The sequence below is a fragment of the Anopheles darlingi genome, chromosome 2 (genome assembly GCF_943734745.1).
Source record: "Anopheles darlingi chromosome 2, idAnoDarlMG_H_01, whole genome shotgun sequence".
Classification (NCBI taxonomy): domain Eukaryota; kingdom Metazoa; phylum Arthropoda; class Insecta; order Diptera; family Culicidae; genus Anopheles; species Anopheles darlingi.
The window spans coordinates 9,744,182-9,760,318 of NC_064874.1; the positions used below are offsets into that span (position 1 = coordinate 9,744,182).

General features: G+C 49.8%; 1 protein-coding gene across 4 annotated transcripts in view; it reads right to left on the minus strand.

Annotated features, from left to right (window-relative positions):
• The window catches only part of LOC125949017 (fasciclin-2), a 61,503-nt gene extending 45,627 nt beyond the window's left edge, over positions 1–15,876 (minus strand). For 3 of the 4 annotated variants that reach the window (XM_049675688.1, XM_049675689.1, XM_049675686.1), the window contains exons 1-2: positions 15,743–15,876; positions 14,353–14,737 (exon numbers count right to left, since the gene is read on the minus strand). In XM_049675688.1, coding sequence (XP_049531645.1) covers positions 14,353–14,434 — 82 coding nt within the window. In that variant the 5' untranslated portion in view covers positions 14,435–14,737; positions 15,743–15,876. Of the gene's footprint in view, positions 1–14,352; positions 14,738–15,580; positions 15,637–15,742 lie in introns of those variants that run through there. The other variant, XM_049675687.1, reaches the window with a different exon arrangement.
• Positions 15,877–16,137: the final 261 nt, after the last annotated feature.

The window sequence follows — 16,137 nt, forward strand, 5'->3', positions numbered from 1 at the left end:
TACAAATACCAAAAACTAGTTCATCAAACATGAAAGGCAGCAAACCCCACTTGAAGGTGGTGGCAGATCGCTTTTCCATAGCGAATCGGGGCCAATTGGCACACGGAAAAGCGTGGGCAACGGGTAGGGGGGCCCAGCCAGTAAGCAAATGGCAGCAATTAAAAAAGGGAAAACACGCAATCGTCAGACCGTGGAAAGAGTCGTCAGATCGATTCCGGTTGAAGTTCTCCCGGCGAAAGAGCTATTGCTGGTCGGTGATTTATTTGAAAACTTGTCCAGAGCTGAGTGGCGCCGCCCAGTGTTTGACAGCACAAGGAGTTTGGAAGTAGAACAAGGTGTTGAGAAATGCGTTTTTTTTTTTTGGTGTGAAGTAACATTCGTGGAAACTTCTGATAGACTGCTACTGACGCAGAGACATTACTGTGATGCACTAGCTGAGGAGCAATGGATTTTCGCGGTAGAACTGTGATGACTCATGGTTTGAGCTGTTTTTGGCGCGGTAACGGTGTTTAACCTACATTATCACTTACGAGATTAAGGATTCTTTACGCTCCATGTACGCTGCAATCTGTCGTTAATCTAATCTTTTTAGTTAAAGTGTGATAGTAGGCCACTCTCCAGGTGATGCGTCATGTTTTCGTTGTCAAGGTAAGAGTAAAAAATGTCAAGTAAAAAATGAAAACATGATTTTCGCACGAATTATTTCCCCTTTTAGCGCACAGCGCCGCAGCATTTGAAGCTAGTTGGCAATGGATTGATTTGTGAAATGCCCACCACAAAGTTCTGCAACAAAACTGAGTAGTTTTTTATTTGTTCCGCCTGTTTTTCGTTCATCAACGTCAGTTTCAGTCATTGAATCACAATCTCCTGCTGTCCGCTGAAGTAGAAAATGAACTTTTCCTCACTCACGTGGGGAACACCGAAAAAAGAGGGCCACCAAACAATCCGATGGTAAATGCTACACAGGATACCACGCATGTACCGCGTATGCTCCTCTCTCTCTCTATCATCCTTTACAACACATACGCAGGAACAAACCCTTGTCTCGTGCAGGCCCCCCCTCCTAACAGTAGAGCCCTCCCTCACCACGTTATGTTGGCGGGGCGGCTACTGCTTCGAACCGTAACCGCAGCATTAAACATTAACCTGTTTCTCGCTGGTGCTGCCTCGCCTCTGGGGTGCCGCAGCTTCTAACCGGCGAAAACTACTCAGCGCTAGAACCACACGCCGCTTCCGGAGCCTCCACGGGACCTTTCTCTCTGATGGTTTCGGTGGGTGGTGGCCGCTGCCGCCGCCGCCGCCGCCGGTCATGGTGATTGTGATGTCCGGACAACCACACCGGGGCATCGTGAGCATCGTGCAGGTGGAGGGTTGGGTATGAATTTTCTACAAATTTCGTAACAACGAGCGGTGCGGCGTTTGGCGGAAAAACAAATTTCCCTTTTCGCACACACACGTGCGTGAGTGTGTGTGAGTGTGTGTGCTGGAGACACGACTACGGGAGGAGCTGGCCAGCCGACCGGAAACCAGAAACTCGGTGGCTCTTCTCCGACATGATGGCGTTTGGCCGCGAAAATTTTCCTGCACAGCTCGAGCAACAGCAGCAGCAGAAGACCTTTCTCTCCTCATACCCGGGAGTGATGATGATGTTCCTGCCTCCTACTACACTTAGAGCACGGGGCGGCATTCCACGGACCACAGCGTGCGCGCACACGCATAACGATGAGAGAGAAAACAGCGAAGCAAATCCCCTAAAAGACCACCAGCATCCCAGAGCCGCACACACACACACGGACACACACACGCGACCGGAAATGGTTGATGATGAGCTGGTTGGTGCCGCGCAAGCTACACCTTACCACCAGCCGCCAGAAGGATTACTCTTCGACGTAAAGGACGACAGCGATCACCGACCGACCGACCATCCGTCCGCCTGTCGTTGTTTTGCTGCAGAAGTCTTCATTTGTGTTTTAATTATTGTCGAACCTGGTATGTGTATGTGTGTTAGGCTGGTTGGTTGCTTGAAGAGGAGGAGGAGATGGAAGTTCGTGGTTTTCGCTTTCACTGCGTGAAATGGTGCGAGCTTCGAGTTCCAGGAGTGTACCAGGGAGGAGGAGGACCACCGTTGCGGCGGTGAGATGTTCATCAGCGATTTCCATCTGCGCTTTTGCGTTCTTCTCTCCCTCTCTCTCTCTCTATCCGTGGACTCGGAGGTGCTTTCAATTAGTCCAATATCCTGTGTGCAGGAGCAGGAGAAGGAAGGAGAAGATTCACTTTCTTTCGTAGAACGGAAATTGCTGAAGCCACATCATAAAGCACACGGATAGCAGAAGGGGCGAGTGATGATGTGACGAGACCGGAATGCCGGTTGGTCGTGGATAATGATGGTCCCTGGCTGGCTGTAGGCGACGACTTATCTGAATCGCGGTGGGAGTGCGCATCATCGTAATCAACGCCACAGTCGAGCTCTGCACACGACCCACCAACGGATTGCTGCTGACGCAAACGGGGATGATCTTCTTGGCGTAACTCACCTCAAAAGGCAAATGCAAAGGAATGCAATTCCGTGCGCCCCTTTTCGGGTGTAATACCATACCGAGAAGGAGCGCGATTCTTCTTCATTACTATCCAGCGACTTTTGTAGAAAATATGAGCGCAACGCTTGCTAAACTTTCAGTAACATTCTTCTCTTCAACATGTCTGACAATGTTTGCCAGGAGTGATGGTTGTTATTTTTTTTCTAAACATCTTTATGGATCACATTGTTGAGGAGTCTCTTGATCAACAATTCTTCGCTCAAAATGGCAAGGTCACCACCGTGCGGCGTACACAACAACCAACGCCATCCTCTCCACCTCACGACTAGGGATCGATTGGGAACACAAACTGAGCCGTAGATCCGGAAATTCCATTCCACGAGCGCTGCGCTGCTACGAGAAGACTCAACGCACCCTCGTTCTTCCACAGAACACACAGCAGCATCATCAGAAGCCGCAGCTTGCGCACCGACCACAAGCTTCGTAAGCGCGTTAAGGTTGCTGGAATTTAACAACTCCAGCCGCTCACGGAACGGCACGGCACGGCTCGGCTCGAGGTTCTGTTCTGCGTTATACCAGGGCGGAAATTCCGGAAACTTTCCTCACCGCAAGACCGTCGCGCGCTACTATACTGCAGAGCGAATGGAAAGGATTGAACTGGAACACGAACGACAGGCTTTCGTCTAGCGCTGGTGTGCTGCTGCTTCTTCTGCTGTTGCTGCGGTACAGGAATTATGATATCAGCGAGTATCATACCTACACGATATGCGGGTGTACCTCTCTGTCTGCAGCTTTCATGCAGCAGCCCTGGAGACGTGGTATATGGAGGGGACTCTGACTTCTCGCGAATCATGCAATACTGAGAGAAACACAACACGGAGTGAGGAGTTCACCGGCAAAAAGGCCAGGAATAGTTGAATCCTTACATGGGGGGGTACAGGACATGGGAAGATGTCGGTTTGCTTCGAAAACGAAGCACGCACATAGTGCCTGCTATTCGAACACCACCGTGCAAACGAGACCATTCGGGCTCTGGAAAGTAGATCCTTCGAATTCCGAATGCATCAGGGGACCATATATCATCAACGTCATAGTGTTTCAACGATACAACGGAACAGTCAACATCATCAGCATCAGTTGTCATCGAGTTTGAACATAAAATGTAACATCTCCCTCCACCTTTCGTTCAACCAAAGCTTTCGAAATGTTGAACCCCCTCTCTCACTCCCTGGTGCCCCGGGAGACCTGGACATTTTTCCCACAAAGAACCAAACACATCCAAAGAAAGGGGCTTTTCCAGGGGGGGGGGGGGGGAGGCACAATTTGTTTTGTTGTCTTTTAATTGCGGTCGAACGGAGGGAATGAGATGACCACGACAAGACTTTGACGTTTAATTACCTACCGGGGAGGGGGGACAAGCAGAGGGGGGATGATCCAGGGAGTTGTGTTTTCGGACATAAAACACTAAACTGGGCCCTGGCATGTTCCCATAGAGCTTTCCATTCCGTTTTTTTATGGCAAGAAAAAAAAAGAGACGATATGGGGCATTGATGATGTTGAGGTGATAGAGAGAGTTTGGCGGGGGACTTTTACATGGGAAATACGATCCCTCCGATTTTAGAGGGTGCATCATCGCAAGACCCCTGGGTCAGTACACACAACCAACCGTACTGGATGGGTTTAATGTGCGTCATTGCTGCTTCTGTACCAACTCCAAACGGACTTGTGTTGTCACCAGAGCGAGGTTAGGTCGGTGTGGTCAGTGGGAAACTTTCATTTCCACTCCATTAACTCCATTCTCATGGCAGACCCTCCTCCGCCCTCCTCCTTCGGTACATTCCGACCTAAATTCATTCTTGTCTAAAGTGAACCAAAGTTCAATGCTGGTGCGAGAACTTGTGCTACTTTCCAATTATCAGTAACAACTGAACTTCAAAGTGCACACTGGATGATTGACAGACCAGAACTATATTTAATTAGAAATTGTGCCCAGCAGCGAGAACACACATCAATCAATTAGTTGCTACACAATAATGGGGTGATGGTACTGCTGGTGGTTGGTTGTGGTGATGATAAGAGATTTAAAATTCTAATCCAACTACGGCATAATCCGGAGCTACTGAAGTGCTCCCGAAAAACATCCCCATGGGGGGGGGGGGGGGGAATGCCGCCCCTGTGTGTGTGTGTTTTCAGTAAATGAGTACTGTCGCACGTCAGCAGCACCGGTTAACCGATTTCAATTAATGCTAGGAACAAAATTACAACTTCCAGCCAGCACTATTTCTTTTTGTGTGTTGCTTCAAAACATGACATGGGACCACACACCGACACACACCGGCAGCATTCACACCGGAGTAGTGATGTTCCTGATGGTCTATCTTGTGGTCCAGAAACCAAATTTAATTACAAAACGCAACAACACGCGCACGCAACAACAAAATGCAAACAAATGCGGGAAGAAGCATTTGAAAATCCCACAAAAGGTTCAGCGGATCTAGGCTGCACAGGTGAAAAGGAGATGTGAAGCACAGAGAGTGTATATGTGGCTGGTTTGATGAAAATGAACACCGTAATGACGTTTAATGGCCAGTGCTGCTGGTGGGGTGGTGCTGGTGTGCCATCGGACCACCCGGAAGTGAAGCTGAAGTAATTTCCATCTCCCATTGGCCAGCCAGGTCCGGCCGGTCCCCTCTTTCTTCTGCTGTTTTGCATTTATTTTCCCATTTGTTGTCCAGAGATTTTCCCAACATTTGCTTGCACATGGAGGGCGGCACGCTATCTCTCTCTCTCTATCTCCATCTCTTTCCCTATTTGCTGTTGGTGTAATCGAGCGTGAAGTTGTCTCACTAGCTCAAAACAGGGGGGGGAGGGGGGGGGAGAGGGGACGCCGCATTAGGGAATGCTGCGCAACAACAAATTCGCCGGTTCCGGATGGTGTGCGCAAGCGAATGCGGAAAGAGCGCACCTAAGGTACGGAAACACACTACACACTTCTATACACGGGTGTTGTGGAGTGGAGAGTAGGAATTTTGATTAAAAACCTCAAAAATTGTCGATTTGCAGTCAAGAATTCCATCCTGAGAAGAGACAAGAGCAGAATTCCAAAGAAAAATCGAACGTCGAGCAGTTTCGTGCAGTTTTTAGTACAACTCGACGGGTGGAGCGCACGAATGTTTTTAGAACATTGTGCAGCAGCTGTGGCTTTCTTTTCAACGCATCAAAGAGTGCACCGGAAGCAACCATAACTTCTCAATGGGTTTGTTTCCAGGAAATTGTTGACATTCGATCAGGTTCGTAAACTTTAACCCGCAAACCAATTGGCGTCACCCGTTCCCCTTTGGATTATTTTGCCCGAGTTTTCCGTCACATTTGCTTGCTCATCGGAAACAAATGGAAAGCAGTTAACGCGATGAGCTTCAGTCGATTGTACTGAAACCTAACTAACCGTTTTACGAGTTACGAAAGACGATTCACGTCACATTCCACCTGCTACCACCTTCCTTGGGACGCACCAAAATATGCGAAGTGCAGCACACATGCACACAACTTGTGTGTGATACAATAAACATGCAATCCAATTAGGACGGCACAAATCGAGAACATTGGCCCTTAGGAGGAGGGTGTGTAACTTCTCCACCACCACCACCATCATCAGCACACCACGTAAGCTCCTTAGGCACAATTAGCTTGAAACCTCCTCTCCCCGTGGCTAACTATACGAGGTACAAAAGCAACAACGACGACGTACTACTCCTCGGTGTGCACACTTTGCACAGATTATGGGAACCGCATATTGCCTCTTCTCGTCTCGTGAGGTCCTCCACCCTCCCCCTCTGCACGACCACCACCACCAATCGAGGTAAAATGTCATTCCGAACGTGAATAAAATAAAAGTGAACCTCCCAGGGAGGCAGCAGAAGAGCGAAGCGCAGGTTGATGGCCACCACACGACTCGGGTTTGACTTGGATAATACACCACCTTGGTGGTGGCGAGGGAGGGGGGGGGGCATGTTGGTTGCCACGGAAAAAGGGCAAAAGCCTGGCCTGGGCCTGGGCGCCACACAAAACCCCAAGGAAAATGATACAGTGGGGCATTGCATTCTGTGAGGAGAGAGGTGGTGGGAAGGGGTCTGTCGAATGAAGCGCAATGCGCGGATGATGAGAAAATCTCATCTTCGTCTCCTGGCAACCAATGCATCTGGACCTCAGCATCGTCGCTTCTCCACCGCGCTGCTCTGGTACTCTCTTCTCTATAGCTGCGCAAAAGGGCACACGGATGGATGCACGGAAGGTCAGCGCGAATGTAACTGACACCAACGACGACGACGACGACACCGCCGCCACTACCCACCTTGCAACCCACTACACATCATTCCCTTTTTTTTTGTTGGGTTGGCCAACCATATCCTCGGCATATTTTCTCGACGTTCGTTCGTGGGCCTGTTGTTGGCTGGCATGCGATGCAAGCAGCTCTCTCCTCCGTGGCAGGCAGCCCACCACCCAGACACCAGGGGATGATGATGCACCCTCTTCTCCCCGTGTGCATTCAATGGATTCGCGGTATTTAGTTGGTTATACGCAGTGCGGGCGCGCGCGCACTTCTCGTTGGATACGGGGATTGTGCTTTGTTTTAATGCTACGCTGATGATGCTGAGGTATCCACCAGATCCAGGTGTCAGATGAGATGAAGAAGAGGGAATGTGATGTGGAAATCGTGAGTCTCAAATGATTTCCTCGTGGAACTGTGGAACGCGTGAAGAGTATTTTCATTTATGCTTGTGTTGCTACCCCCGCTCTAAGAGGCTGTATATCGGGCCGCGAATGCAGTCCACGGGGAGTGTGAAAGGTGTTTTTGAGTGAGTGAATGACCTCCCTCCCTCTCTCTCTCCTGCGAAAAGGTATCCATCTCAATCGTGATGATGTCGAGGAACACATTTCTTCCACCCCGTGAGAATGTCATTCCAACACACCGTTTGATTGGTCCTGCCGCCGACCGCAACAATCCAGTGCCTCTTCTTCCTCTTCTAGGCGCGCACATGCTTCGTGCCATTTGCCGGCCGCATTTTCCTCTTCCTGTCCTATCTGTGCACCGGTGTACAGCTCTTGTAGCGGGAGGAAAGTTTCGAACACAAAAGTGTCACTCTTTTTCTCTCTCTCTATGTGGGGTCTTCACTCCCTGGTGGCCCCCCGTCCGGTGTGCATTGTGGAGGCCGCCACACATCCAGAGAAATAGGTTACGGAAAATGTTGCTGTTCTACGAGTGCATTGAATGGCAAGGAAAATGTGCTCCTGAAGATGCTCTTTTCTTTAACTCCCCCTCGTCGGGAACATAGACTTGTCCTGTCCTTCTGACATATACACACACACAGCGACCACTACACTTCCGGCACAGTTATGCCATGACGTTGTCGTTGTGAGTGTGTTGCTGCAAAAGTGCATCCGCATGCTGCTGGATGAAGCACGTTTGATCTATGGTATCAGATGACATCATTTTTCTCCTCTACGGAGCCTCACTTCGCGCGTTAGGGCTCAACGGCGACAGTGACAGCTGCTACTACTACTACTACTGCTACTAGTCGCGATGATTACGATGATGATGCCACGGTCCCCACACCCCGCTGCCCGCTACTGACATCCACAATTCGCAATGTACTGAAACTGTCACGGAAATTTCACTCTCGACTAGTACACACAACATCAGAGACATCTGCATCATTCATCTTTTACCTCTCTCGCCGACACATCGACGACCTCTCGTTGTGTGCTCGCGGATTGAGAAGATCAGTTTGTCCTGGGCCCGGGGGGGTCGTCTCTCTCTCTCTGGTGGTTTTTTACGGTTTTGAGCAGCACATCCGTCCTCTTCCGCACAAAAGCATTCGGAGGATTCCCGGTCCGTGATTGCCATTAATCTTTCTCCGATCTGAGATCTTTCGCAAGCGGTGTCGAGGTGTCACCGAAGCACTGCTGCAGTAGTAGGGGGGAGAGTAGCGTAGTTCAATTTCAAGGAATAAGCAATTGACTCCGGCCGGAACTACGAGGAGTGTAAGTTTTTCTTTTTGCAGAACTTCTAAAGAAACTCTATAGTTACATATTTCAATATTAAGTACGTGATCTCAACGCTTCAACTTCCGTCTATAAACCATACTTTCCAAACACTCATATAAACTGTAACCCTTGGATACGACGCTCACTTTGCAAATCCCATTTTTTGTGTCTGCTGCACGTATTTCTTCGGAACAACATCCGCGCGTCGTTCCGTTCGTTTGCAGATCTAGAATCCGGCTCGCATTTCGTAAAACTATAGCTCGCGCATTTCCACAACAAGGAACCCGACATTCCATGAAATGCACATATTATGGTTGTCTCTCAATGATCTCTCTCCCTTCAAAAACCTTGAAACACACGAACACTCTTCGCACCGAGAGAGTTAATTAGAAACCAGTTTGGGTATTTATTTTTGGAAATTGTATCTTTCCCCCCACCGAACTGTATGCCCAACCGGCGACGGGTGTGTCGTCAGTGAAAGGCAACAGGAAAGGACTGGAAGCAACGGTTCGACCAGGGTATCCAGAGGAGGATCACGAGATGAAATGTTGCTGCCTTGGGTTGGGGGTGCGATGCTACCAAACTTCTGCATTTCCGCGTTTCCATTTGCATCTTCACGCATTCAAAAAAACTATGAGACTATGTTTACCTTTTGTAGGGAAGAGCAGCAGCAGCAGCAAAAGATGCAGAAGTAGCGGAAGAAATGGGCAACAGTTTCCGCGCACTCGACGGTGAAGAAGTTGGGAGTTGAATCTGTATTTGTTCCGGATCTCGCGCGCGAGGAGTTTGGCACGTTGCACGAAATTGTGTGTTTCGCGTGAGTTATTTTGGTCTGGGGGGGATGATCTCGTCTCTAGTGATTCTCGCGTCGTCGGAAGGACACAAAAATAGAAGAAAAAAACCCTTTCACGTGAGATGTCCCCATGACACCAGGGGGTGGTGTGTAGACTCCACTTATTTTCAAAATCTGGAAACAAGTATCTGACAATGGCTGGTTCGTACATCATGAGAGGCTCTTCTTTGAAGAACTCGTGAGCACATTCCGCATTCCTAAGAATCCCTCACTCCAAAACCTCCTCTCGAGACCTTCAGCTCTCAATATCGATCTCTCTCAATAGTACATGGCTGCCCCTCCCCCCTTCCTGGTGCTATTTCCGCCAACACAGGAGGATTGATAAGTCAGCATAGATTGCATAACCAGAAATAGTACCCAGCCGGCTCCTCTCTTAACGTGGCCCGCCCATCCCCCTCTAATACTCTCTCCAAACATTAGACCGATCAGCGTTCCGTTTTGCATCTATTGCTCGCGCTAGACCTTGGCGACGCTAGTACAACAGAATGGATGGTGGAGATGGTTTGCGTCATTCCAGCAAATGATATTACATTTTATTATGCTGCATTATGGAGGGCACTTCATTCTCGTTATCCTCATGAATAATAATAGTGCGCGCCCTTCGCGGCGTGCGCTATAAACGCCGACCAAGCGGGCGGGCGCGCGTTGGTGGTGACTTTGGTTGGCTTCTTAGACGCTGTGGAGAAGGAGGTATAAGAAGTCTCCTCTCTACTGCTTACGCGCGCTCCTCCTAATCGATATGTCGTCAATGCTCTGCCGAAAGCCAACCTCAGGGGAATCGACCAACCTTAAGCATAGCCACATATTGCGGTTGACCGATGGTTCCGGTTGGTGATCACCTGCCTGCCTGACTACCTCTCTCTTCTGCGTACTGCTACCTCCTAGGATGCAGATTGTAAGGCGGCGAAGCGTCGAAGAACGCTAATGAAAAACTATCGCTACTGCTTTCACTCCCGCCTTCTACACTATGTGGCAGAGAGGCCTGGCACAGGAGGGGGGCGACGGCGGTAGCCATTGGACCGTAAAAGTTGTCCACCAACTGGCCCCGGGACGGCTGTGACCTTCAGCTGTCGTCGTCGTGCGGTAATCGAATCCTCTCACCCAGTAGCAGCCGCGGGGAAGGGAATAGACGACGAGTATAGGGGCAAGCACCACACAAGTACCTCCTCTCCTTCTCTGCTACTTCAACTTCTGCCTCGAAGAACGCGTCGTCACCACCTGGTTATTGATTTCGTGTGGGTGGCAGCAAAGCGTATATCAATGACCATCAGTAGTCAGAGTTTGCTGGATTTGGAAGACTTCCTTTAACTATAAGGGACTGACCGTCACATCCAGTCGTCCCCCCACACATTAAGCCCCGGATTATCCCCGACCTAAGGACGTCCCCGGTCCCTCTTGTGGGACACCCCGACGTCAGGTGATGTTGTCTTTCGTCTTTCGCGCGCCACTCGCGTGTAATAGGTTGCCCCTTATGTCATGGACCTTTGGGCAGTCCCCCCACCGATGGGGAGTTGTGCTTCTCCTCGTCGAGGGTGCATCGTTACGTACTTCCGGCTACCGATTATGGAGCTCGAATGTCACTTGAAACATATACTAGACAGAGAGCAGGTGGTGCAGCTTGTTCGAAAAGGCATCCACGGAATCGGAATGCATTTCAAAATCGATGAACCACAACCAGAGCATCGGACATTCTCTTGTGTGACGTGTCGGTGTTGCTCTATCGCTCCATTTCTAGCTCTGTCTTTACCAATATGGCGCGGTTTACATTCTACACGCGATGTGTCTGCTGCTGCTCAGCCGGCTGACGGACGAGTTTCTGTATTTGGGGAACTGTGAAGTGAACGATTTCATGGCTTGAAGAGCGGAACACAAACGCGAAGCTATAGAGACAAGTGCGATCCATAATAAAACCTTCTGTTTCGTCATAAATCCAAATTCTAAATTCTGTCAAAATGAAATTGATGAGGTTATGGAGCAACCTTTCTGTTCTCGCTTTTTCTCTCTCACACACCAACAAAAATCATCATCATTCGACACACACCTCTCATGACCTAAACTATCACTCCCGACAATCACACAACACGATTGATATGTTTTGGAGGAATGGCTGAGTTCACAACGATAGCAGAGATAAGAGAAGGGAGCACCACCACCGACCTATCTAGAGCAAAAGCGTTAGGTGCTGTTGCTCCCTTCCTCCCCTCTCCAATGGTCTCTATGTCCGATAAAACGCGATAAAATATCGGTGAAATAGAGTTCGCGAGCGCAACCCGTCACTAAAAATAGTGACTCAACCAGACCAAGTCCAAGTCCGGGGCGTCCATCGATCGAATGGATGTTGTCGTCGTCGTCGTAGACTGTGTGTTTGCAACTCTTCGCTTCTCTACCAGGCAATCGATACATGATTCGCACCGTGCTCGACACAGTCGGCTCGTGGTCAAACCGCGCCATTTATAGTTGCGACGAGACTGCACAATTCGTAGAGACGCGATGATGTTGGCGGAAGTGTATTTACGCAAGCTACTAGAGAGATACAACAACGTACAGAGGTCGCAGCAGTGGTCCAGGCACCGACGTGCATCAGGCTGGGCTTGCTGCTGCTGGATACAATGAAGTCGTGGAAGAGTGATTTGTGTTCCACTCTCGACAACGTGTGTATGCATCAGGCAGGATCGTGAGAAAAACATATTTTTTCCACAAAACTTTCGACTTTTGGCCGCAGTCGTAGTCGTGCCCATCGTGTGTTTATCCGGAGTGAAGGGCGAACACAACACAACGTCGTCACCATACTTCCCTCTCGCCTGCCTTGCCCAGTGTCTTGCAATTGCCCAGTTTCCGATTTTTAACACTTTCGTTCGCCCGGAATTGGTCACGGTTGTCTCTATCGATGGGAGCTCGGCTGCTCTGGCCGGTGCTGCTGCTGGTGGAATTTTTGGCATTCGGTCAAAAGCTGCAGCATCACTCTCCACACAACACATCGCTCCCCGCTTCGGCAGATGCCCCCATGTCATGCCATCCATTTTCATGTTTTTTTTTTCGAGATCCCGCGATCACATCACATGGACCAGAGGAGACGCGAGCGGAGAGGAGAGCGAAGAGAGGTTGTTTTCTATTTTCGGTCGAACGTGATGCGTCTTTCGTCGCACAAACGACACTCGGACATTGGCGGCCAGTTGCGCCTCTGACACCTAATCTCCTTGTGCTCCCCCCCATCCATGCTCGTCGTTGGCATCTCCGGAGAGTGTTTTTGGGACGGCGAAAGATTTTACTTTTTCCTCCAAACACACACACTCCACACATGCCAACTTGCATTAGCTAGCTGAGAGAAGCTGCTGCAAAACAGCTGACCTGTGGCGAAGGTGAAGACGCTGCGTCGTTGGCGCTGACCTAGCGGTGGTGTTGGTTGGGTGTGTGTCCGAAACACCTCCTCTCCTCTCTGCTCGAGTTTAGCGAGGCCCTCAGTGGCGGCATGTCTCCTTTCTTTGGCAAACCACGAAAACGCGTTCAAAGTGGTATAAATAGACATAAAATCTATGGAGCAGAGGAGAGGCCGTAACCTGCCTCTCTCTGTTGGAATATCCGTTCCATCGCCACACGCCGTTCTGGGTGCCCCGTATGTCCGTGAAAACTGAGTAGCAGGAGCAGTTGACCCGTCGTCGTCGTGTGTGGCTTGTGCGGAAGGACATTGCGACATATCAGGACCGTGCATAAACAGAAGCCAATACCCCCGGTCGGTGGTTGCAACACAGGTATAACAGGGGCAAAAATCGCACCGTATGGAAGTCATTTGTAGGCGGCCGTCGATCGTTAAGTTTGAATTTAACGACTCCAAATGGATCGTAGGTAATTTGTAGTCGACATGGACGACTCCTCTCTCTGGAAAGTGGCGTGGTTCCATTAAAGCCAAGTCGAAATTTGGAGAGAGACATTCTGGCCTCGACTTTTTTTGATTCCCTAATTTTCGAGTGTTTGACAGATTCAGGATCAAAGTAGTCTAAAGGGCCCTTTAGGATCTGTCTGTTCAAATCAAATTCAAACAGATCCAAGTAGGACAAGGCAGATTTGCCACCGACTGGTCATAGCACAGCACGCTGAGATCTTGAAGAAAATATTTACAAAACATGCGTACCAACGAGCCGCCAAAATGTTTAGCACTTTTGAACAACACGCAGCACCACAGACACACCTCTACCCAGGAAAGAGTTACAAGAAGAGCATCAGGTCGCTCTAACGTAAACAGCCATTAGCTTAACCAACCCCTGCTTCTTCTTCCACTCCCAGCCAGACGCATTACCGGCGAGTGCGAAACGATATTTGCATTAAAATTCTTTTCACTCTCGATTTCATTTCCAAAATGTCAATCGCCAATGCGCCTAATGTGTGTGGTCAGACTGACCCAAAATTGTCCATTATCTGCGCTGCGTTTTGTGGTACCCGTTCTTCGGAGGGAGTTTAGAATTGCAGCAGAGCGCAAAGGTTAGGATCTAATCGAGCGGAATTGCGACGAGTTAATTGCACCAACGGATCTCACCGGACGTCGGTGCTGGGGTCGGCTAATTCGCAGATGGTTCAAATTTCGTAGCACTTTCCGTGTGTGAAACGGAAGATCATGGACTGGGGGAGAGGGGGGGGGGGACCTCACGAGAATATGGCGCGCCATGATGTTCTCTTTTGGGTTGTTTTTATTTATTCTCTTCATGGCATTAAGGGGAAAACGAAATTCCCCAATAAAGAAGCAGTTGAGTGTGCGAAAGTGTGTGTATATTTTTGAGATTTTTTCGTAGGAAAACCTGGAACACACCAACGGAAAACAGGCGATTCCGAATGGATCAAAGCAGAATCAGAGAGCAGCTGACGACGGGGCTGGTGCATTTTGGGGCCAAATACTCTTTCGATCTTCTTGTTCTCTCCACTTACCTAGCAGAAGGGTAATCCAAACAAGCAGCGCCATCGTCGCCTTCCAGCTGCTCGCCACACCGGCTTGGGAGGATGAGGCCATTTTCAAGGCTCTTCCCCCTCGACACACACACCTTCTTGCGCTATTCCCTGGCGCGAGATCGTGGAAGACTCTCACTAACCGGAAACGGCAGAATCCTTAGAAACGGCGAACGTATATTTTTTTTCTAACGAAACCTTAAACTCTTTACCACGCACAGCAGCAATACACACACACACTCACTAGGGGGGGATGGGGGACACAGAATTGCTGGAAAACACTTGATCGCGACCCGTTCGCTCGATTCACTTGATCGCACACACCACGCTTTGCGAATTCTCAGTAAATCATTTTGAAACACTCACACTACAGGTAGGGAGAAAAGGGAGAAGGTAAAAGAAATGCTTTAATTACATTCGCGGAAGACACAAAGGGTGAACTATGCCAATGAAAACCAAATTCCAATTCGCGCGACTCCTATCGATAATCAATTGTTGGTCAAACTAAACCACGGGAATCAGAAGAATTCGACGATCGGTTCTTAATTATACATTCACCAACAACGCCACTAAAGAGACAAAACAAAGGGAACTGTTTCAAGCCAAGCCAAGAAGCCGGTTTTCAATCGGTTCTGGGTATCGCGAGGGGGTTCGTCGTCAGCGCGGCCACCGCGTCGGTATGCCTCCGAGCGTGACGTCACACAGGTGTTTCGGGGTGTTCGTACACGGGCTCTACCTCTCGATCGAGCGAGATCACACACACACATTTAACCGCACAATTTGAAAAAGCACGTTGCGCAAAGGGGCAAAGAGACAAGTGGCTCTATAGGGAAGGAAGGGTGGCAGCAGCCTCTCCACGCACGACCACTAGCAAGAGGCTTTGTGGGCGCGTCTGGCCAACACCGTACACCGTGGTCGCCGTTGACTTTGAACACCTTTGCTGCAGCTTCTCACACGCACACACACGAACGCGCGTTTCTGTGCAGGTGATTCAATCGATGGTTCAAGCAAAGAGACAATAGACGACGACGAGAACCACAGCCAGCTTTGTTTTTTTTCTACGCTTCTAATGCTCCACAAACGATCACGATCTATGTTGAATGTGCCCGCGGGGTGTCGCGGGTTAATCAAGCAAGCGAGCGAGCGAGTTTAGCGAGGGGGAAGGGGGTTGGGGCCCCATGGTCGTTTAATCCAATTGACACACACTCACACCGGAGGAGCACAGACTCCAAAAACGCGTTGTGCAACGTCTCTCGATGCACGCGCGCGCCTTTTAAGAGGTCTAATAATGTTGAAGACACGACAGCCAGAAAACGGCATTCCAGATTGTTCACACACGGCACACGCCACGGTCTTCGCGTCACAAACTCACCACAAACAACAACGCACACCGTCGTCGTCACTGTTAGTCGCACAACCAGCACCGTCGAGAGCTCGGGCACGTTTGTGGGGGTGGCGCCGTCGCCGTTCAGACAGAGGGTTGTGTCTGTGACTGTCACACGAATTCGTGGAACCCGAAGTTGGACCGTTCGGCTTCGCTTCGTTATGCTAGGGGTGTGACGTAGCATAACTCGTCGCTATGTGGTAGCAGCATCCCCGATGATGATGCTCGCTTCTCGGAATGAACGCATCCCGTGGTGAAATCGAATCCGCCGAGAGAAACACTTGTGGGAATGCCCGTGTTCACTTTGCCGAGAGAAAACACAACTTACCGCTGCGACGAGGAGAAGATCTTTGAATTGGCGCGGTGCAGCGTCGCTTGATCGG